Genomic DNA, 24,341 nt, shown 5'->3' on the forward strand with positions numbered 1-24,341 from the left:
GCCTCTGTGCTGTTCCCACTCCAATCCAGTTTCACCTCTGATCCCAGTATCCCCGCTGTATTTCTTGCCGAGTATGACATTGCTTCATGATGGCTGGGCATCATCAGTGTTTGCACAGTTCTTCCTGCCCCAGCTCAGTGACTTGTGGTCCAGCAGTGGAACTGACCATCTCTGGTCCAAGATGGACTCTGTCACAAGTGGATGAGGGTTCATCTAGGCTTGGGATGGAGTTGTTACAGGTTTGGGTACCATGATCAACCTGCCCTCACTTGTACCGGCACCCAGGGGAACAAAGACCATGTTTTGATTTGTTACCAGACTGATTCGGTGACTGCCTCCAGAACTAAGGCACGTCACAGGATGGGGGTAACTGGAGGGCCACTTTCTCCCAGCTCATGTTCATAAGTGAACATGAATGCCATGACATCTTTGCCAATGATGTTGTAAGTGTAAGGCCACAATGACACACTGACACCATTCCAGGAATGCACAGATCAGCAGTCAATAGGTCTGAAACTGGACCATGATGACCTTGACAGCCTTAAACACAACATGCTACTGTCTTACTCTGGCTGTGTGAAGACATCTGTGTCTAGAAACACATGTCAAGAACATGAAACTAACAAACACATGGTGACTCCCTTTTAGAATTTTCTGGAGATGTCTGGGCTTCTCTTGACCTCTCAAAGGTCCCGCCTCATGGAGACAACATCAGGACAAGGTTGAAGTTCACAGCTCAGACATTTAGTGACCTCTGCTCCACAATGCCTGGTGGTATTGCCCCTCTTTGTAGATTCCCATTCCTAGGTCTCCTTGGCCTGTGTGATTAGGCTCTTTGGAATGATTTTTCTGGCTTCCACTTTGCCATTCTTGTGATAGAATCCATCTTGAACAAGACCTCAGGAAGGGACCTTACTTACAAGGACCAGGGAACCTAACTTATGAATTAGTTATGTGAAGCCAGCTATGGTTTGTGGAGCTTGGTGTCTGCTCCCTTCTCAGAGACATTCAAGGTCAGTTTTTTGTTTAGGCCATGGCAGGCACACATGTTAGGTGCTGGGGACAGCTTTAGGCCCAGTCCAGAGACCTATAAGAGGTCACCATGGAAGGACTAGAGAGGGCCCTTCCTGAACTATGTGTTCCCTCCATTGGTGAGCTTTGATGGCTCTAACAGTCTGCCTCCTGACAGGTCACCGTGTCTTATCTAAGATTCCAAGGTGTTAGAGCCGATCCATTCTCCAGTCTTAGTTACTTCCTATTGCTGTGATAAAAATATCCCAGTAACAGCAATTCGAGGGAGAAAGAGCTGACAGTTCCAGATACAAACTGATGAGCCTTCATCTCCTCTAACAGTTTCACAACCATCCCCACCAGCTGGAGACCAAGGACTCAGACAGGGAAGCCTGTGGAGGCACTGCATATTTGGGCCACCATACTGGTGGCCTGGCCAACTTATCTAAATTTGTCCTATCCTGAGCCAGAGAGCCCAGGGCATAAGGGTCACTTGTCTTCAGCCTTAAAGTGTCCTGCTCTTCAGGTCTGGCAAGAACCTCAGAGTAATGAGCTAGTGACTGTGCTCCAAGCAAGCCTCGGTGCTCACACTGGTCCCTCTTTTTCCTCAGCTGCATACCCAAGAAGTATGGGGACAAGGGGGCATCTGGAAAGAAGTGTGGTTGGTCACCTCTCTCTCCAGATTCGGCTTGGAGAGCTGATGCTGTGTTGTGATCCTAATCAACCCCCCCCCCCACACACACACACAAACACCAGGAGGGCACTGGTCCTCATCGTACTACTTGATTTTAATTGCTTTCATGCTCTATTGATTACTGCCCACTTATTAGAGTCCAGGCTCAGCAGACATGAACACACCCACACACACCCTTGAGTTCCCACATCTGGAGAGGAGCCAGTATTTGCCACCAGGGGATGGATGAACTGGTTTCTGCTTCAGGTTCAGGTGATGGGGAGGTGGCTGCAGACAGAACCCACCCAATGGGAACTTGGAATAGAAGAAACAGGAGAAATATGGAATGAGGGAGGAAAGGGGCATCAAGATCAGCAATGCCCTTCGAAGCCCAACACAGGGGCTCAGCACACATCACAGTATCAAAAGGATGGTGCCACGAGAGTCTTCTGAATGGATGGCCTTCAGGGGTCAAAAGACACCAGCGCTAAGAAAGAATAACTTGCATTCATCAGAGGCCAAAGCCCCTAAGGATACTGGCAACTGGAATGAGTATTTCCAGAATACTGGGTTGACTAATCAACCCGGGAACTGAAGAATTAAGGAACTTGGAGGATTCAGATCTAAGTCATTAGACTGAGTTCTTGCTGCTTATATGTCTTGAATAGAATGCTCCATCCATAGGGCTTAAGAATCGAATGTAAACTATCTGAACGCATGCTGTAAAGGGTGCTTTTGTCTCCAGCAGTAGGGGAAGCTCTCCCCAGGCTGCTACTTGGGTACAGCCTTCTGATGAAAAAAATATTTTTAGGATGAGTCAGTCTGAAGTGGAGTTGGAGTTGAGTAAGTAAAGGAAAGTCCTGGACTTGTTACGAAGACAGTGCAGGCTTTAGTTTAAGCATGGGCAGGAGACAGACAACCCTTAAGCACTTGAGGAAGTGAGGGCTTCTCAAGGGACTGGAGTCACTGGGATCTTGGATAGCCCCCTTTATGAGCAAACTTAATGGAAGGGAGGTTGTTTATGAATTCCAAGTGGGGTGGGAGATTCTATGTGTGGATTTCCCCAGAATGGGGTTCACCTCTTTTTGCCCTTTATGGGGTTTTCCAGATGTGTTATGGCATCAGATGAATAATGGGGAAGGCAATCTTGCAAGCCCAGGGGAGGCAAGCTGCCATTATAGTGAAGCCAAGGACAGTCAGTGAGCATTTTGGTCAGCGATGTTGGCCACTGATCGGTGTTTCACTATCAGACAGCTCTGTGGTTTCATTTTTCTTTAAGCAACAAACCGTTGGCCCTTCCCCCTATGCCTATGCAGCCTGTCTCATTCCCCTCACTGTAGTTGAGTTTAAAGACCTTGCTTTATGTAGTGCTCTGAGATGCTGACAAGTTTCTTTACTTCCCTGAGGCTCTTTTGTGGAAGGGCAGGGGTGGGTTGATTTAGACCTGGTTATTTCCAATGCCTCGGGTTTATTTGCTACTATTTTTAAAAATCTACTTGTATATATGCATGTGTGGGTTTGTACACCTGAGTGCAAATACCCAGGGTCCAGAAGAGAGAACTAGAGCTATGGGTGGTTGTAAGTCTCTGGGGATCAAACTTGGGTCCTCCACAAGAGCAGTGTACGCCCTTAAATTCTAGAGCCATCTCTCCAGACACACACTGACTCCCATTAGCCACCCCAATCCATTCCAGAGCCCTTGAGAGAAAAACAACCAACGGATACAGCAATAGCAAGGGGTTCAATATTGGACCTAGGCACCTGTGATTTCAGTCTGCAAGGCCGCCCCAAAGGCAGCAAACTTTGGCTGGAGTTAGTGTGGACTCTTACAGGCCAAATTTTACCCTAATGGGCATGTCTAGCCTTTTGGACGGTCAACATGGCATTATCACCTACAACAGTTCACACATAAGAAACAGGCAATTGCCGGGCGGTGGTGGCCTTTAGTCCCAGCACTCAGGAGGCAGAGACAGGCAGATCTGTGAGTTGAGATCAGCCTGGTCTACAAGAGCTAGTTCCAGGACAGCCTCCAAAGCCACAGAGATAACTTGTCTCAGAAAAAAAAAAAAATAGAAACAGGCAATCAAGTTTCAAAAAAATTCAAAAACTATATTTTAAGTAAGCTCCTACATTAAAATATTTGCTACTGTTGATACTAATAGTGTCATGTCGCTGTGACTTCATTTGCACTTTCTTAAAACAATGATGTTGAACATCTTTTTATGTGTTCAGGTGGCCTTTGTGTATCTGCTATAGAGAAATATCTATCCAAGTCCTTTGCCCCTTTGCTGATCTGGCAGTTCTGTTGGTAAGTACATTTTGCATTTTAACTTTTTATGAGGTATGATTAAAATATGAATTTCTCAAAGACAGAAAAATATCTTCAGAGTCTTTTAATATTTTCAAAGTAGCTGGATGGAGCATCTTGGTTCTCCAAGTAACACTCCAGAGCAAACTGAAATCACATTTGTGAAGAGGAAGGTGAGAACAATACCCGGGGAAAGCCAGGGACATGGTGAGACCCTGCTCCTAAGACCTGTCTCAAAGGTGATGGGAGAGACACACAGACAAGGTGAGTTCCACTCTGAACACCTCCTGAAAGAGACACTGTGAGGGCCAGGCCATGCTGGTCAGGCCAGAGGGACCCATCTGGAAGATGGCTTGCCCAGGACCAACAGACATGCCACCTTTGTGCTAAAACTCTTGCCAAGGGATCCCTTCTGAAGAGATCTGGAGAACAGCAGGCCTTGGGAGCCTCACTGTACCTGGCTGACAAGCAGAGTCTAGGAATGAACCAAATCCCCAGTCTGGACGATTGTAATGTGTGTGGGACTCATGTGAATGCAAACAGGAATCTGAGTGAGAGGCCACCTCTTGCCTGGGATGCTTTGAAGATGGCAGAGAAGGGAGCAGAGAGGCCCCTCCCAGAGCCAAGCCCTTCTGTGTAGCCAGGAGTGGAGGTCAGCCCCCATTGTGCTGGTGGGAAACTGTTCCATCCCTCAAAGGCTTCAGGACATGAAGGGTGGGGGTGGCTGCTGCCAGCCCTGCTTTAGTAGAAGACCTTCTCCAGATATGAATTCAAGAACATCCCAGTGGGGTCCAGCTTCTCACGGATTTCACAGAACTTTTGAAAGGCAGGGTACATCTTCTCAAAGTCCTTCCTGGTGCAACTGTGGGCCTGTGGAAGCAATCAGATGCAGCAGGCTTTGTCTTCACAGAGCTGGCAGGCCAAGCTGCAGGCCACCACCCAGAGTCCCTGAGCCTGCTCCCCCATGTTCTACACACAGTACAGAATCCCAGACAGAAAGGGATCTGGAAAGTAAAGCTAAAGGAGCTGAGAATTCATTTCTGGTATCCTCATCCCATAATACCATGGAGGGCCTGGCTCTGGTCCCACCACCTCACAAGCCTTCCACTTTCCTATCTGTTAAATGGACATAAAGATGCTTGCCTTATCCTGCTCACAAGCGCTACAGGAAAATCCGATAAAGTGAAGGAAGTTACTATGAAGACCCCAAGGGCCCAGCAACATCTGGGCTTCTGGAGCTGGAGCACAGGAGAGGCATCCGGTACCTTTTACTAGGGGTTAGATTCCTCCGAGTAATGGAGAGGAGGGGCGCCCTCTGGTGGAAGCAAAGAATATAGCAGTAGCCCCATGGCTATGGGTGAAGGGGAAAGTTACCTTTGCCCAGTGGGGTCTGCCTCCAAACTTCTTCATGATGGTCTCATAAGCCAGCCAGTAGTCCAGCCGAGGCACATCCTTGCCATAGGGCCTAGGGAAGAGAGGAAGAAGATGGTTAGCCAGGCCATCACTGCTTCAGGTGCAGTGACCTGCCCGAATCTGCCAACTGACTGGAGATCAGGCTGGCTCTTCCTGCAGGACAGCACAGCCAGGACAGGCACCTGAGGGCTTCTGCTCATAGCACATCCCCCAGGGATCCCCAGGACTTTGTCTCCTTGTATATTTATCAGTTGTTGGCTGGACATTACTGTGAGTTTAATATTGGCCAAAGACCCTAAGGTAACGGAGCTAAAAAAGTTTCTCTTGTCCTGGTCATTGCTTTACACAGGTTAGTTACAATAGTATAAAACAGACACAGTGCATTGCACAGGCAAGCAGCCTAACAGGGGTGTGCAGAAGGTTTTCACAGGGTGACATTCATTGTGACAAAATTGTTAATGATGTGTTTGTCAGAATGCGTCCCCTTTGAAAGCAACTCCTTACTGTCACACAATACACACATAGATACAGTATTCACACAATATACAAATAATATAAATTCTACCCTATAATACTTATACACAATAATTAAATACAACACACACAATAGTTACAAAGCTAGTATTTACACATGATATAGATTACATAATTCACACGATCTTTGTGCAGTGCCAACATACTAGTCACATACAATACTCACACATATCATATACACGCATAGTGCTTTGAAATCCCTGGATGACCTCATTCCTGTCTGGAAAGCATGGCTGTGTAACCTAGTGAATGTCTCCAGTCTTCCTACTCAGCGACTCAACCCAAAGTGACTGGCCCCCAAAGCTGACTTCAGTGCTGGCATCAAACAAGCACAGTCAGATGCGCCCCTGGCAACTCACTTCTGCAGCAGAATTCAAGGAACAAGAACAGGAGACACACAGACAGCTGGCACGCGAGCTTCACCATAGCCACATCCTCCATGAACTAGACTACTTTTCCTTCAGTGTGTCTTTCAGAAACTCTTGCGGCTCCGGGGCCCCCTAAGAACTGTGAAGTCAGTTGTCCCTGGCTTTGAAAGGATTTGGGGCTTACACATGGGGGAGGAACTCCCTGAAAAGATCAGGGTGGCCACTTTTTTTTTGCGAAGCCAGAGAAGGCCTGTGCCACGTGGAGGCAAGAAGCAGGATGGGAGGAGGGGTGGGTGGCAGATGACGGATACATATTAGCAGGGAACCAGAAAAGGCAAACCCCTTCAGGTGCCTCATGCTGGTTGAAAAGAGACAAAAGAAGGTCAGCCATGGGCTTGCGTTCAGTCACTAGGATTGACAAATACATCCTAACAATCAGGTTAACGTCTCTTCCACTGAATTTAAGCCAGCCTCAGAACTGGTCTCAATGTAGCGTGGCTTCTTCCAGGCCAGCAGAAATCTTACTGACTTGGGCACCTGTGCTAGGATAGATTGTTCATCCCAATGTACCGTCCTAACTAATAGTAAATATTGCTCATTACTATTAACTCACTATTGATGTTAGGATACAGAGACAAAGCTACAGACTATCAGTGGGTACATGTCACAGGAGTTTGCAGGGAGGAAGTCATATAAGAACTCAGAGTTGAGTGAGGTGCCATTTCCAGCTGCTAGGATCAGTGTCATCGCCCAGTCGAGAAGGCGGCCTCAGAAACAGACAGGAGAAGATTGAGGAATGGAGAGGACATGAGGGGACGGTTCCCTCCACCCACACCCTGCAGTGGGCTGTCACCTGTACATGATGATGTTCATGTAGCAGCTGTCCCTTTGGAAGCAGGGGCTCAGCAGGATTTCGTCACTTCGGGTAAAGCGCACCTCCACAGGAAAGTGGGCTACCACGTTGGGGTGGGCCTCCAGCATGGCCTTCAGCTCCAGCAGAGCTTCCTTGGTCTTCTCCCTGCCCTCAGCCAAGGAGAGACCTTGCAGTAAGAAGAGGCTACCCAATCCTCCTCTGTGGCTGGATACAGGGCTCCCTGGAGATCTCAGCCCCCGGGGGTGTTCATGGCAATGGGGACTCCCAGCTCTAGAGGGAACGTTTCTCATGGCAGGCCCGGGGGGAGTGCACTCACCTGGGGATGGCCCAGTCTTGGACGTGCTGCTTGAAACGACATTCGTAGGTGAAGATCTTGTGGCTGAGGTTGCTGCTCTCCTTCTTGTGGTTGAACAGCAGCCAGAAGAAGAAGCGGTTGATCCAGCCCACGAGGCAAGGCAGGTAGGTGCTGCAGGCAGGGGGCAGAGCAGAGGAGGAAGGGCCAGAAATCACTGTGTGTCAGCTGTGGGCTGAGTTCTTTTCACACCAGGCCCCTACTCCTCACTCCTACTCTCCTAGTGGCCTTGTTGTATCCTGGCAGGGCCAATATGGTGTTGGTCTGGATAGGGACAGTGGCCACTTTACTTCACCTTTTCCCTACCTCCAGCCCTTAAAGACTGTGCAGTGTTGCTAGGTGATAGTGGTGCATGCCTTAATCCTAGCACTCAAGAAGCAGACAGAGATAGGCAGATCTCTGTGAGCTTGAGGCCAGCCTGGTCTACAGAATGAGCTTCAGATAGGCTCCAAAGCTATAGAGAAACCCCATCTTGAAAAACAAACAAACAAGCAAAGACTGTATACAGTGTCTTGTCACTTCATGGTAACAAATGTTCATGTTTCAAAGCTAAGGCAAGGTGGGAGTGGAGATTTAATTTCAGCAGGTGCCATTCAAGCTCCTTCTACACCCTGGGAGCCTCGATTCAACACTGTCAAGAGTAAGCTGCTAAAAGGGGAAGTGTCCTGGGAGAGGGCCTTGGGTTAGACTGTTGTCCCTAGACACAATGCTGGGAGTTCCCTGGGGAACTATAGAAAGAGTCTCAGTGCTTCTTGGGCCAAGACACAATTGCCTCCTAACTTTTGGCTCTAGAAAGTTCACATGCCATCGTTTAACACACACACACACACATACACACACACACACACACACACACACACACACACACACACACACTCCAACATGGGTTTGCTCTTCGGCTGGAGTTAATTAGATCATGAGGTGGATGCTACCTTTATCAGTGGGTTGACACACCAGTGATTTCATAGTTGTGAGGACTATCAGAAGGTGGGACTCAGTTAGAGGAATTAGGTCACTTCAAGTGTGTCTCTGACTGTGTATCTGCCCACAGACCTTTTCCTTTTTCTGTGTCCTTCCTGCTGTGTGATGGTCAATCCTTCACTGCTATGCCTGCACCAAACCACCCATCCATCCACCAAACCACCCATCCATCCACCAAACCACCCATCCATCCACCAAACCACCCATCCATCCACCAAACCATTCACCCATCCACCACTTTCCCACCTCTATCCCCACTGACTTGTTACAGGCACTGCTCAAGTAGACTCATCCCCCTCTTTCTTCCATCTCAAATTCCTCCTGCCTTTCCTGGTCCACTGGCTCACAGCCCCCAGGGTGCCTTATTCTCCTTCAAATCCTTGTAATGACTTTCATTGTCCTTAGAATAAACCCCAAGCTCTCCAGGTGATTCCAATGTGCAGCCAGGGCTGAAACCATGGCCCTGGACCCAGAAGGCTGACCCAGTTTGCAGGTGTAAAGGCAGGGCCTCTTCTGATGGACTGCATCCTCCGTGCATACAGAAGATGGGACAGAGGCCCCGTGGCATTCCTACCTGATCCAGAGCAAGAACTCCAATAGGTAGAACCCGATGGCATAGTCCCAAAACCAGTTAGATGCAGAGGAGGGGGCCTGGGAGGGATAAGGTTATGAGTTAGGCACCAGGGACTCAACTTCTTTCTGACTTGTTTATTATGACGTTCCATTAGAAGACTGTTGTGGAATGTTATTTTAAGAAGTGTTACATTCATTTATGCTATGGAATATTTGTTTAATGATGCAAAGATGTGTTGCATTCTTTTGTGTTGGATTTGTTTAACTCTGTGAAGCTGTGTTACTGTCTAAAACACCGGATTGGTCTAATAAAGAGCTGAATGGCCAATAGCAAGGCAGAAGGATAAGTGGGACTGGCAGGCAGAGAGCAAGAAAAATATTAAGAGAGGACACGAGGGTCCAGCCACCCAGCCAGCCACACAATAAGAGTGAATGTAAGAAGATATAGGTAAGTAAGAAAAGGAAAAAGCCCAGAGGCAAAAGGTAGACAGGATAACTTAAGAAAATCTGGCTAGAAACAAGCCAAGCTAAGGCTGGGTGGGCATTCATAAGAATAAGCCTCCTTGTGATTTATTTGGGAGCTGAGTGGTGGGCCTCTCAAAAGAGCAAAGAGTAAAAAGAATAAAAAAACAAAAAACAAAAAAACCAAAAACAACTACAGAAGACATGTCCCAAGAGGACTTTATGTTAGAGAAGGAGGGAGGAAAGTGAGATGACCTACCTACCAGGACAACTGGCAGCCTTATTTCTCCACGGAGAGCTAATTTCCACCAAGTGGGTCTCAGGAATTAACTCAGGCCATCAGGCTTGGCAGCAAATGTCTTTTCCAAGTGAGCTATCTTCTCTGGCCTGCCTTTATTTTTCATAAGACAAATATACCATCTGTCCCTTACCTTGAGAGCCCATGATCCAGGTATTCATCAGCCACCCCTTACAAACCCTACACTGCCCCTCTACACAGTTGGATTTGGGATACCACAGACATTCATTTTTAAATTATGGCATTTTAAACATTGTGTGTGTGTTTACATATGCACCGATGCACATGTGGAGGCCAAAGGTCAATACTGAGTCTCTTCTTTAGTCTTTCCATCTTAAGTTTTTAGGCAGTCTCACACTGAACCTGGCGCTTGCCAAGTAGCTAGAGTGACTGGCCAGCAAGACCCAGGATTCCTCCTGTCTTCACTTCCTCAGAGCTGGGATAACAGCTGTGTGCTACCCTCTCCCCCAGCCTCTTTATATTTATTTTTTTTTCTGGATGTTGGGGATCAAACATGGGTCCTCATGCTTGCATGGCAAACACTTTATCAACAAAGCCAACACCCTAGCTGGTAAGTGTTGGCTTTGTCTGTTTTGGACTACAATATTACTTTAACTATATACAATGTGTTACATCTGTTTATGCTGCATTTGTTTAATCATGGAAAGTTGTGTTTCTGTTTTACCTTGCCCGCCTAAGGCACCTGAATAGTCTAATAAAAAGCTAAACAGCCAGTATCTAGGTAGCAGAGGGATAGGTGGGGTGCTGGCAGAAAGAATAAGTAGAAGCAGGAAGCTAGGCTCAAGTGGAGAAGGAGAGAATGAGGGAGAAAGAGAGCGAGTTGCTCAGACGCGGACTAGGACATACAGAATGAAAGAAAGGTAAAAAGCCGAGGCAAAATATAGATGAAGAGAAACAGGTTAATTGAAATTATAAGAGCTAGCGGGACAAGCATAAGACAAAGCTGAGCATTCATAGTTAATAAGTCTCCAGTCATGATTTGGGAGCTGGTTGGTGGTCTAAAAGAAAGCCTGCTACATTTGTTTCCTTCTGCTGAGAAGCTCCTTATTTGCAAGGCTGTGAGTACAGCAGACAAAATTTTGTCTCTTCATCTGAAGCGGAGGTGTTACAGAAGGAGCACATGAAGGATTCTGTGTGGTCCAGCCCAGCTGCCTGACTCAGATCCATCCATCCTGCCTTCTCCTATACGTACTTTTCCCTGCGTCTCTCCCCCACATCTAGGTTTTCCCTTTGACACATGGACCCCAACTTCTCCACCTTCCTTCTCACCTTCCCCTCTGCCTCTTCCTCTCTTCGCATTCAATGACAATCCCATATCCCTAGCCATCAGGACAAAGGTCGACTACTCTGGGATGGGGAGGGTGTGCAGGTTGTGGGTGTGTGAAGATGCAGAGTGTGTACGCTGGTGACCAGCAGCCCCCTGCTCCAGGATGCTGGGCAAGGCTGGGTCTTCACTGCAGTTACCTTGTTGGTGTGGTCTTGGTAGATGATGTTGACATTCTCACTGTGAGGAAACCAGTGGAAGCGGAAGTACTCTGACTTCTTCAGGTGGCTGTCCAGGTTGTCCAGGACCTGGCACAAGAGGGAAGTAGCACGGATGATCTTGACTGTCAACTTGATTGGAATGAGAAACAGATTAGGGAAATTCACCTGGATGGGTCTGTGGGAGTGTCTCCAGAGATGAGTAGATCATGCAGGCTCTGACTGAATCAACGAATCACTCTCTTTCCTATTCTTTAGTTTTTTGAGACAGGGTTTCTCTGTGTTAACAGTCCTGGCTGGCCTCAAACTCAGAGTTCTGCCTGCCTCTGCCACCTTAGTCCTGGGATAAAGGGTGTGAGCTGCTGCCACCACTACCGAGTCAAGTCAAGCTCTTGATGGACTCATGATATGAAGGCATGATGGGAAGGCAATGGGTCAGAGGTAGGGCATAACTCTGGTCCCTCCCTGTATCCTCTTCTGCTTCCTGCTGTGCTCTCCCTGCCATGATGGGTAGAATGCCCTGAAACTGTGAGCTCAAAGAAACCCTTCCTCCTTTAAGATGTGTCTGTCACACATTCTTGACCATTATGCAAAAGAAACTAATCCAGGGAGAGGCTGTTAGTCACAGGAAGAAGTCAGTAAAGCCAAGTCAAGGCCTAGGTGTGTTCTAGTTTATTTGGAATAGAAGAAAATACTGAAGTTGTCTTAATATTACCAAATAGCTTGGTAAAGGTCTACAAATATGCTGGGTGTTGGGCTGGAGACATGGCTCAGCAGTTAAGGGCACTGGCTGCTCTTTCAAAGGTCCTGCATTCAATTCCCAGCAACCACATGGTAGCTCACAACCATCTATAATGAGATCTGGTGCCCTCTTCTGGTGTTCAGATATACATGGAAGCAGAATGTTGTATACATAATAAATAAATCTTTTATTAGTGGCATGTATAAACTGGGGCCAATGTGAGTAGCACATGGAGTTTTTATGAAGATTAAATGAGATAATATGGCAGAAAGTACTTAAAACAGTACCAGGCATAAGGGAGTCGCTTCATAGGCCTCCAATCCTGCGTCTAGTACTGCAGCTTTTATGCTGAGTCCTGTCACTGTCATCATCACCATCTTTCTCACCATCACTGCCATCATTATCTTTAACTTCATTATCATCACCACCACCAGCACCGACATCATCATCACCATCATCTTTGTCTTCATCATTGTCATCACTATCATCCTCATGTCTGTCATCATTATTTTCATCATCTCTTGTCTCTGACACACAGTAAATAGATCCTAACACCACTCATTACTGCAGACTTGGAGATACTATGAATAATTGTCGGGGGCCATGGCAAAAGTAATCTTGGACCTGTAAGAGACTTTGGCTGCTTCAGAGAAAGTTGCCAGCGTTTTAAGAACAACCCTTTATGTTAAAAGAAGAGCTGCCTTCAATCTTTCCCTCCCTAGGCTCATAAAGTAGCTTATAGAAGGAAAGATACATTTCACGGTCAGGTTACCTAGCAACCCTTCCCCCCTTCTAACCCACTATCTAACACCTGCACCCTGCGACCTTGGTAACATCCTGCACTCTCAAGGACTCACACACAGGGGCATCCCACGGTTTGGTTATCAGGCATGCAGCTTCAAACAATCTCTCCCTGCTTGCCAAGCTCCCTGATTGGCACCCTTATATAAGGTCCCTGTGAAAAATAAAATTTGCAGCTTGATCCGAAACCTGTCTTGCTGTGGTTCCTTGTTCTCCCTGACCCTATTGTTCTAGGTTCTTTGGTGACTGCACGTGGTGCCCCGCAGGTTGGGGCAAATAATGTCTTCATGGAACCCACCAGGCAGCTGCAGGACAAATTTAGAACCCAGAGCATAGATATGTTTTTGGCTGTGGATGGAGGAAGAGTCCTGGTCTTGGAATGGGTTGTCTGGATTGAACTCTAGGATCCAAGCAGCAAACACAATGGCACCATTTTCTAGGCTCTGGATCTTGAGAGGCTTGTTCACTAATCTTTCCTCTTACAGTGGCTCTATGATTCACAGGCAACAGTGCCCTTTATGACACTGAGTGAGTGGCTGCTGAGTGGAACCGTGCCAGGTCCCACCTATTACAAAGGGAGCCCCTTCCGATCCAGGTTCACAAGTTTTGTTCCTATGAGCATGCGTGTGTACATGTATGCTTCCAAGTGATCATGCATGTGTGAGAGTACATTATACATACAATTGTGTGTGTGTGTGTGTGTGTGTGTGTGTGTGTGTGTGTGTGTGTGCATGAGTGTGCATATGCACATGTGTGTGCTTGTGTGCATGTTGGAGTGGGAGAGGCAGCCTAAGATGAAACTCTAATAGATCCAAGATTTGTCTGTAATTGTTTTAATGCTGCTGAATTAGGTCAGAGGAAACAAGACAAGCAGGTGGTGGGAGACATCCATTCACCCAGCTCTGGTACAGTAATGGAAACATGGGGGCTGATGCTCATCCTCTACAAGGAAGAACTGAGCCCTTTATCTGTTGGTCAAAGGCTCCAGATTAAGCACCATTACATTCTAGCTGGGCAGGACAAAAGATTCAACAAAGCAGCATGCAGGATTAATTAGAACCTCTTTCTGATGGAACATGGTCCTAGCTGCTCATCCCTTCCTGGCCTATGATGTCCTTCTCTCCTTAGCCTGTAAGACCCCACTCTGCAGCTGTCCTCATGGAGGTCAGCAATGGCCTTGAGGGATTGATTGACCTGGATATTGATCTGACCCTCTAAAGCATTCTGTGGACAAACATTACCTGTTGCTTTGGGAACCCTACCCTCTCCTCACCATGTTCATTTCTGTCTAGCTAACTCCTCTGTATGCGCTCATCAGCCAAATATCCTGTCTTCAAAGACCCCTTTCTTTAAGTCCTCTTTGGGGGGGTGATGGACCCTCTCATTGATCAATTTCCTAGGGGGTTGAAACTGTCTACCACTGGCTGAACTGTGTCTATTAGATTCCTACACTGAATCCCTAACCTCCTTAGAACATGACCATGTTTAGAGACTGGGCCCTGATCTAAGCCTGTGGTGCCTTCCACGGTAAGGGAGTCCTGGCATGTCCTCCATGGCACAGGTAGGAGTCAATGCCCTTAAGAACAGCCAGTCCTCATTTTCCTCCTGCTCTCTACCCAAACCCCTTCCACAGCCACATGTCAGTAATGCCTGAGGTTCTTCTGGGTCTTAAAGCCCGTCAGGGTTCTGACCACAGTCTCTCTTGGACCAAGAAAGAAAATGGTGGTGAAGTGAGACCCAACCCCCCCACACACACACCTCCTTGAGGGCACCAAAGGTCCATGGGAACTGTCTGAGGGCTGGACTCCTGGCCAGGACCTCCATCTGTTTTCTGAGGCTGGGCAGTGAAGAGCAAAAGACTAGTACCTCCTTGAGGGTCGAAGGAAAAGATGTCTCCTGGAGGTGGAACTGTGGCACGCACTGCAGGGTCACAGTGAGGATGACGCCCAGACAGCCCAGGTGCACCCGTGCAGCCTGGAACACATCTGCATTGCTTGACTCAGAGCACTCCAGAACTGCCCCATCAGCCGTCATCAGGGTCAGGGCCACCACCTGGCAGTGGGAAAGGTGTCACTTAATATCCCGGCTCAGAATTATCATTCCACTTTCTGGCTTGTCCTTACAACAGAGGCCAGGTAGCTCCTACCCCCCCGCCCCCCAGAGTACCATGGTCAGCCACACCACTTCCTTGTCAGGTCTATTATTGCTATGTGAGAGGGCATTCTGGGAAGAGTGTGTGTGTGTGTGTGTGTGTGTGTGTGTGTGTGTGTGTGTGTGTGTAAAGCTGTATCTGGTACCAGCACTCAGGTCTCAACAGACTGGAGCCCATCATCATGTGTTATCACATGGGGCCCTTCTGGCGTGGCTTGCCCGCCATCATTCTGTGGCCTCCTTCAAGGAGCAGCTAGCCTCAGTAGCCTAGAGATGCTCTGGGGACACAGGCCCCCAGGAGAGGTGCTTGACAAGGCCAAGTGAACACGCATGTGCCCTGAGATGGGACAGTGGATTGGGATCCCAGCAGCCTTGCCCAGCCATGTGGAGTCTTCCTCTTCCATAGAGGACTCTTTCGCCTGCTTAGCTTCGCCTCACCAGAAAGTTTGGGTTTCTGTGAGTATTGAGGCATTTGGTTGCAAACTGATGGAGGTCCCCAAGGTCTCTACTTCCAGAAGGGCTGTCTCTGATGGTTGTTGAGGTCCCTCTCTGCACTCTGCTACTTACTAATTTGGATGGAAATTGCTTCTGATGTGTGCAGTTGGTGGTTGATTGCTCAGGGAGGACAGCCACAGCTGAACTAATCCTGATTAACAGTGACCAGAGAGCAGAGAGGAGGAACTGACAGAAATGGGACACTGTGGCCAGCTGTGGTGAGAGAGAGGGGGGCCTCTCGGTATTTGTTACAGAAGCTGGACACTGTTGAAGATTCAGAGCCTTGAAAATAGTGTGCCTGTGAGATGCTTCATAAGCATCTAACAGCCTGTGAAGGGTGGGGTTTGTATTAACTGCTGTGACCTTAACTGATGATAGTCCTAACTACCTAAGGTAGAAGAGCAAGCATGAAGCCCGAGAACATCCCCTGCTGTAAGCTGGTGAGATGTGAGAGCTGTCCACCCTTTTCCTTGTTTCTGTAGTTTTGCTTGAATCTGAAATGTTCCCTAAAGTTACATGTATTAAAGTCTTGGTTGGCTGGGTATTGGTGGCACACGCCTTTAATCCCAGCACTCAGGAAGCAGAGGCTGGCGGATCTTTGTGAGTTCAAAGCCAGCCTTGTCTACAGAGCGAGTTCCAGGACAACCTCTAAAGCAATACAGAGAAACCCTGTCTCGAAAAACCAAAAATAAATAAATAAAAATAAAGTCTTGGTTGCCAGCTGACAGGTTTAGGGGAAGCCATTAACTCATGACAGATCTAACCTCAGTGATCCACAGGTTGACTAATTTGATGGAGGTTGTGAAAAATGAAGAGTTGGGGTCTAACTGGAAAAAAACCTCACACTACTGGGGGGTGTGCCCTGATGGGGAATGTACTTCTGTGTATGTTCATCTTATTGATTGTTGAATAAAGTACTGTTTGGCCAATGAGGCAGCAAGTTAGATGGGACTAGGAGTCAAAGAGGATTCTGGGAAATGTAGTAGGGTTCAGGTGGCTTTTGGCAGATTTATCTTAACAGTGCCTTTCCTGTCCCTGGCCCCTTCTTTTGCTGTCTTCCATTCTGGCTGCTGTATGGTAGCTAACTTTCCTGGGTCATGCCTTTCCTCCAAAACCATTGAGCAAAAATATACTTCTTCTTGAAGCTGATTTTCCTCAGACATTTTGTTATAGTTGCCAACAGCCTGACTATAACACAGAACAAGTCCTCCCCTTTGATTCCAGACCAGCTCAGTGGGGCTTCCAAAGAAAAGTAACCAATGAATCCTATGTGCATTTTTTGAGTGATCACTTGAGATTAATTTTACATCCTGATGACCAATGTGTAGCAGTGGACATTGACCATCTTAACGTCAGGGAAAAGGACTGGGCTCCTATCTTGGGATCCCCGCCTATATCCCTAGTTACCACGGGGTCCCTTGGGCAGTGAGGCCAACTTTGAGATGGCAACGGCCATGGAGAACTCCAAGCTGACAGTGTGGAAAGTTGAAGGTGTTTGGTTTCTGAAAGGCTGTTCCTGAGGCAGGTACTTCTGAATTGCTACCTCACGATCTTCACTCTATGTCCTCTCCTTGTGGGTTGGGCTATTTTCATTTTAGCTGAGGATTTTGACAGCAATGTACCCAGAAGCTAGAGGCCCTTCCCAGTGTGCACAGGTAGTGATGGATTAAAATGTGTTTGTTTTTTTTTAAATGAAGCACAGGCAGACTCTGACACGGGTTACTCCTATGCCTTCCCCAGACCCTATCTCCACTACTCCCCTGCGGTAGTCCCATCCCCTGCCTGGCTCCTGGTTATAACTTCCAGTGGAATTGGCACCCCTTGTCCTGTGCTGCCTAAGAGGACGCAGGGTTGGGGATGAGAGTGTCCTTTGGGATGGCTAAAGCATTGACAAGCCTGGGGCTCGTTCAGGACTGGTAAGGTTTAGGGAAGGAAGTTGTGTTTCTAGGGACACTGTCAAGTGTCTCAGGCCCATGCAGAGCTGGACCTAACATGCCATGAACACAGAAGACTCACCTGGGTGGCCAGAATGCCATGCTTGACCCCTGTGTTATGTGTTCCAGATCCAATGACACCAGCAATTGTCACATCAGACACTGCTCCTAGACTGGGCTCAGCAGGTAGAACAAGAGTGACAGAGATCAGTCAGACTTCTCAGGACAATGGGAGCCCCAGGTGAAGTACACGCTCCCTGGACAGAAGACTCCCTTTTCCAAAAAGGGTTTCTCTGTATTGCTTTGGAGGCTGTCCTGGAACTTGCTCTGTAGACCAGGCTGGTCTCAAACTCGCAGAGATCTGCATGTCTCTCCTGAGTGCTGGGATTAAAGGCGTGCGCCACCACTTCACCAGCCAAAGCCCCTCTTTATGCCTGTGAATCCTCTCTTCACTTTGGATGGCTCAACTTATGGTCAGCTCATCTCTCTGGGCCTCAGTTCCCTGATCACCAAGACCAGCAGATAAGCTGATTGCAGTGAGGCCTAGCTGTTTAGCCTTTGGGGCCTGCAGCCTAGTAGGCCCTTTCCTCTAACTACCAAAGGCACCCTGAGTTGGGAAGGCAGATCTCTGAGATAGGAGTACACCCCAAGAAGTGTGACTGTCTCACTGCCACATCCTTGAGAGTAGGGCCCAGAGCAAAGAGGGGAGAGGCGGCCCTGGCCCACCCTGGGCCAGAGGAGGGACTCTTACTTGGACATGGCCAGGCCATACTTGTCCAGCTGTGGGTGGAGGTCGGTCAGGAGGATTCCAGCTTCCACTGTTACCTGCTTCTTCTCCTTGTCCACCTGCAAGAGCCAGCATAGGCTGGGAGGAACTAGACCACACACAGACCCTTGCTCTCCAGTCAGACCCCTCTGGAGTGTGAGTATGGCTATCCTAGCCTGTGGCCAGCTTGAACACACTTTTCTATCTAAAAGGGGGTATTGAGCCCAAGGATGTTGGAACATTGGGCAAAAATTTGATTTTTGAAACAGAGACTTACTAGGTAGCCCAGGCTGGCTCAAACGTGTAGTTCTCTTGCATCCACCTTCCAAACAGAGGGGTTAAGGATGCCTCAGTTCCTTGGTGCTGGTCTCACCAAGTCAGCTCTTTATTTAGTATTGTAAACAGGACCTGCGTCTTTGCACATGCTGGGCAAGCATACTCTGCTAAGCCTCACTTCTAGCCCTTTTGGGATGTTCCATGCAACGGCTCTTTTCACAGGCGAAGGAAATGAGAGCCAGAGAAGTGAAGAGCTTTACCCAGGGACACTTGGGCTAGGATGGGGACTAGGCCACACCCGTTTTCCTCGCCTTGTCCTCACTGGGAAACTGAGACATGATCTGTTGCCACAGGGCCTGGCTGTGCTATTTGGAGGACAAAGTCTTAGGCAATGGTCAAGAACTGGGAAGGGAAGAGAAATGGCTAAACACAACTTTCTGCTGGGTGTCTGCATTGGCCATGTCAGGGTGAGAGCCTGAGATCCAACAGCAGCTCAGGGGCTATACCAAGATCTAAGGTCATGCAAACAGAGAAGTCGGTGACAGAGCTGGGGCAAGAGTCCACATCTGCCCAACTACTAAGCACTGGCTCGTCCAGCCACCCAGGGCACAGAGCTCGGAAAATCAATTGCTGAAGCTCAGTCCTCACTAATTAGCAATCAGAGTTAATTACTACCATGACTAAGAGAAGAGCCTGTCAGTGTGGCAAAAACCGGCACAGGCGAGAAGCCTAGGTCATTGCGAGCTGGCTGCAGGGAGGGAAGAGCATTCTGTGTAATTCAAGGGACCCAAGGGAACCAGCCCTTGGCGGGTAAGGACTACAGTCCTAACTAAGTACACATTCCTGGGATCCCAAGTGGGTGCTGGCTGAACTGCATGGACAGTATTCCAAAAGGAAGCTAGTGGCAGTGCTGAGTCTGGGTCCAGCTTTGCTGTTATTAGCTGTGTGACCACGGGCAAGTCGCAGATCTTCATTTCTCTGTTTGTAAGCCTAGTTCAATGTCACTTGGGATTCTTCTGGATTAGTCACTGTGAGTCTACTTTTTGGGAGTCTGTTTCTCCATACTTCTTTGAATGAGGTGGAATGGAAGCTATAGCAAGACATCGGGGGGGGGGGTGTCCGGAGGGGGGGCATCTCTGTGACCACAAAGGGCCAGACAGACTTGACAAGTGGCCTGACCAAGCCCAGGGAGTGCTCGGGTTACAGCTGCTCAGGGAAAGGCCAGGGATGAGGGTCTCACTCTGATGACACAGGGCAGGAAGAAGCTGAGGACTAAGACAAAGGCTGGGAGATTTCATGCATGACTATGGCTATTCAGCTTAGGAAGTAGCAGGGAGAGGAGCCAAGGGCCTCAGTACCTGGAGAACCCGGTTCATCTTGCCCATGTGGATCATGAAGCCATCAGTGCAGGCGATGTCTGAAGGTGAATGGCCACCACCCACCACCTTCACTCTCTTGTTCTGCTGCCGAGCCAGGGTCAGCACCTGTGGAGACAATGCCAGTCAGGACCTGCTCAGAGTGGAAGCCAGGGGCCCTTCAGGGTTGGGTGTAGACTGCAGGGGGTGGGGAGATGTTGCAGGGGGAGCCTTTGGTATTAGTGTACCCTGCCTGGCTCTAGAGAACCGGACAGATGGACTTTGATGTAAGCTGGGACAGAACCACAGTCCTTCTAGTGTGTGTCTCTCCTTCCTCCTACTGCAGCTTCAGGCCTTCTTTCCATTTTGGTTCTAGACAAGATCTTGCTATGTGATCCAAGCTTGTTTGTGATCTTCTTCCTCCCATAAATGGTGGAATTACAGAGCCACCATATGGGCCAGTTTGAGGAACCCTCCTTTCTGAGACCTATATAGCCCAGGCTGGCCTCAAACTCACTGTATAGCCAAAGCTGGCCTTGAACTCCTGATCTTCCTGCCTCCTCAGTGCTGGGACCATAGCATATATAACCAGGATGCTATGTGCAGCACTGGGGATGGAACCCAGGGCTCCATGCACGTGAGGCAAGCTCTCTATCGGCTGAGGTAGATCTCTAACCAACTCTAGCTCAAAGCTTTTAAAAGACAAATTCCACTGCATTCTTCAACAATAAAAAACTTCTGAAGATATCCTAGTGACAGGATAGGACCCAATTGCCTCAACATGGCTTCAAGGAACCCTTAGTCTACACCCACACTTCAGTAAAGGCCCCTAGAGAATGGTGACTGTGGCAGACTGGACTGTGACCTATTCCAGGGCTGGAACAGGTAGATAGTGTCTGGAGATAAACACATGGTTCCAATGCTGCTTCAGTGACTCCACCTCCTTGCGCCTATACTCAAACACATTCTGGGCACCCACATTCTATCACAAAGCCTTCATTGGCAATTGGAAATCAACTACTGAGAAATGCTGACTATACGGCCTGCTCCTCCCACGGTACGTTTTAGGCTGAGGCTGAGCAGGACATTGTGTCACACCACAAGCCTGGAGCTGCTTGGCCGTAAACCTATTTTCATTTTCACTGGGTTTTGCTGGTCCTCCAAGGAAACACTACCTCTTACCCTGTTAGTGCCACAAGGTCATGTGGGCTTAGCACATCCCGGAAACCATCTTCTTGGGTAGCTATGACAGAAGCACACTGCTGGCTCCCTCCCTCATCCCTTAATTTCCCAAGCTCCGTAAAAGCCACCTTGCTTTAGTTCCAGCTTCTCACCCTGGCGCTTCTTCTTTGTCTCTTAGGGTACAGTCCTCAGTCCCTACACTAGTGTCCTTCGCTAGTAACCCTGATTCTTCTTAGAAGGTCATCCCATAGGGGAGTGTAAATGTGAGTCTATGCACGTGTTTGTACATATATGTGCATATATGTGTATATGTGTGTATGTATGTACAAGCCTACATGAGCAAGTGCACAGGCCTAAGTACATATTTATATAATATTATGCATATATTATATATATGCATAAATGTGCATTTGCCCAGATATCTGTGCACAGACCTATTTGTGTGCCTGTGCATAGATGGATGTACAAGTGTGTGAATTTGCAGTTGCATGCAGAGGCCTATGTGTGCACATGCACAGTCTGCATGCATGTATGTTCATTCGTATGCATGTGCACAAGTGTATGCTTGGAGTTCACTGCAGAAGTCTGAGAGGGGAGTGCAGACATGGCTGCCCTTGGCACACTGCTAGGCAGGCTTGGGGCAGCATGGAAAATTACAACTGGCTGACGGAGGCGGGTGTTGGTGACACACACCTTAATCCCAGCACTCGGGAGGCAGAGGCAAGTGGATCTCTGTGAGTTTGAGACCAGCCTGGTCTACAAGAGCTAGTTCCAGGACAGCCTCCAAAACCACAGAGGAACCTGTCTCGAAAACAAAACAAATAGGCTGATGGGCATATGTGGAGCTGGGGAAAGCAGAAAGAGGAGCTCTGTGTTTACCCAACCAGGCCAGCAGTTAGGGACTGAAGCCCTACATGTGCCTGTGTTGTAGGGCTAGGACTGTGGCTGCAGGCTGGGCAGCCCTTGTGTTGTTGATGGACCCACCTCTCTGACCTCCTCCACCGATGTGGGCTGGTAGTACATCTCTGGACAGCAGCCATAGGTCTTCGCCCAGTTTTGGAACTGGACCCCTTTATGCCCATGAACCTGTACCAGGAAGAAAGCCAGGTCTCAGTGGGTGAGCAGCCACTCTGTCCTAACTGTATGCTGTCAAACCATCAACCCCATATATCATCACAAAGACGGGAGGACATGGCCACACCAGAGCCCCAGCTCTTTGGCTTCCTCGGTTCTTGGGTCGGGGCCACTTAGGAAGATCAAAGGGATGGCGGCTGCTCTGAAGCTGGCAGCCCATACAGGGCTTCCTGATGTTATCTTGTGATCCCTCCTGATCAGACAGATGGGAATTCTGCCCATTCTGAGGCCAAGAGGATGGTATGGGTCAAACAAGGATGGAGTTTAATAAACCAGGACTCAGGTCAATCCCTGCTCCGGGCACATTGCTGATAGAAGATAAGCAGATAAGAGTGCTGCAGGCCAGTAGGACTGTAGGCAAAGAGCTGGCAGAGGTGGCCCTTGAGGCTGGGGTCTGGCTTCCCTAGCAGGGAAGGGGTGTGTCTCGGGGACTAAATGGCAATATCATCTTTTTAGGCTCCAGCCTGGGAATCATAATTCTGTTTGATGCACACCACTGTAATAGCCAGACAGGCTGGGTCTATGTGTCATATCTTACTAGATCTTTACAATAATGTCATCAAACAGAGGATATTAGTCCTCTCTCAGCTGCCAAAAATCAAGGCTCAGAGAGAAAAGGGGTCTTCCTCTAGCTTGCAGAGGCCCAATGAAGGTGTTAAGAGTCCAAGCTAGACCTTCTACTCTCATACCTCTTCTAACACCTCAACAGTTCCTCAAGTGCACTTGAAGGGTCCCCATGGCTCCAGTCTTGGCCAGACTTTGCCGTCCCACACCTGGCTCACAGCTGGCCTAATCTACTGGCTGCATCATGGGCCCCTACCATTCCTACCATGGTTCCAGTGGTCCGCGGCGTTAGATGACTTGTAGCGTTCCCAAAGAAAGTCCAACAAAGACCTAGGCAATAGGTGCAGTGGTCAGGCAACTTCAGCTCTGGGTTACCTCAGGCAGAATGGGACTGGATGTTTAGCCACTCATACCAAGGCAGGTAAACAGTGCTGAACAGGCTCCTCCCCCTGTAAGATCCAGGCAATCCCTGTAAATAGTGTCTGGGCCCCTCCCCCTGCCTGGGTGCTCCCCAGGAAGGCTGATAGATGGACATTCAGCAGCAGCTGCTGTGCTCCTAAAACCCACTGCCTGAGCTCTGAACCCAGCCTTGGGGGTTCGGAGTCAAAGGACACCAGCCCGGCTCCCAGGCTCAGAACAAGGCTGGCTGCCTAGGCAGCTGGCTTTGGCACAGTATGCCTCATGGGCCCTTCAAAGCCAGGTCCTCATGCGGCCCTGGTATTGAGCCCCCCAAACAGACTCAGGCTTCCACCCTGACCTCTGGTGGTTGTGAGAGGCGATTGCTGAGTCTAGTGGCATTCAGAATCAGTAACTGCTTTCTTACTGAAGCAAACACGGCTGTTTTGGTTAAAACTCAGACTCCTCAATTGACCCCACAAGGTAACTAAAAGCAGAATGAGTCTGACACCTGTCTTTATTGTCTCTCCTTTACTGAAGTCATGAAGCAATTTTCATTTTTTTTTTTTTTTTTTTGAGACAGGGTTTCTCTGTGTAGCCCTGGCTGTCCTAGAGCTCACTCTGTAGACCAGGCTGGCCTTGAACTCAGAGATCTACCTGCCTTCAGTGCCAGGATTAAAGGCGGTGCACCACCACATCCAGCCACCTTGGATTCTAAGAACAGCAACACCTCACAGGACAGACTACCCTCCAGATTAGGACAGTTATCCAAGAAGGTGAGGCTGTGTCCTTGGGCCCAAGGACTCATCTAAATGCTCTTGTGTGGAGGGCAGAGGCCATGTGCACACATAAACACTGGAGAAGCCAGGAAAGTTAAACACACAGCTTTCCTCTCAGTGGAATGAGGTGCATAGCTGCTCTTCCTGGAACACCAGGAATGATATTGTTTTAAGGTCTAGTGACTTTGCTGTCTGATGAGACAGGCTCTGCTGAATCTCCAAAATTTCTGGTTTTACTTACCCAAGACCTTTCCCCCTAAATCTTGAGCATTGCTTTTAGACCATAAGACCCAGTCTTATGAGTGATGTCACTTGTGCTATGACAGCCTCAGTGACTTGTTTTATCTTAGGGCCAGGTCAATCCCAACACCCATATGCATTGTGTTTACCTCAGTCATGCTACCTAGACCCTTATC

At 48.5% G+C, this 24,341-nt stretch overlaps 1 protein-coding gene across 1 annotated transcript; it reads right to left on the reverse strand.

The window, feature by feature from the left end:
• Positions 1-4,080: 4,080 nt before the first annotated feature.
• Positions 4,081-22,346, reverse strand: LOC100760306 (L-gulonolactone oxidase). Its single transcript, XM_035453108.1, has 12 exons — positions 22,254-22,346; positions 22,037-22,138; positions 19,874-19,999; positions 18,225-18,319; positions 17,556-17,646; positions 14,760-14,945; positions 11,333-11,440; positions 9,089-9,165; positions 7,498-7,647; positions 7,161-7,325; positions 5,367-5,457; positions 4,081-4,862 (listed from the first exon to the last, which is right to left on the reverse strand). The coding sequence occupies exons 1-12, from the start codon at positions 22,344-22,346 to the stop codon at positions 4,734-4,736; spliced, it is 1,413 nt and encodes a 470-aa protein (XP_035308999.1). The 3' UTR covers positions 4,081-4,733.
• Positions 22,347-24,341: the final 1,995 nt, after the last annotated feature.

This window comes from Cricetulus griseus (genome assembly GCF_003668045.3).
Source record: "Cricetulus griseus strain 17A/GY chromosome 1 unlocalized genomic scaffold, alternate assembly CriGri-PICRH-1.0 chr1_1, whole genome shotgun sequence".
NCBI classification, from domain to species: domain Eukaryota; kingdom Metazoa; phylum Chordata; class Mammalia; order Rodentia; family Cricetidae; genus Cricetulus; species Cricetulus griseus.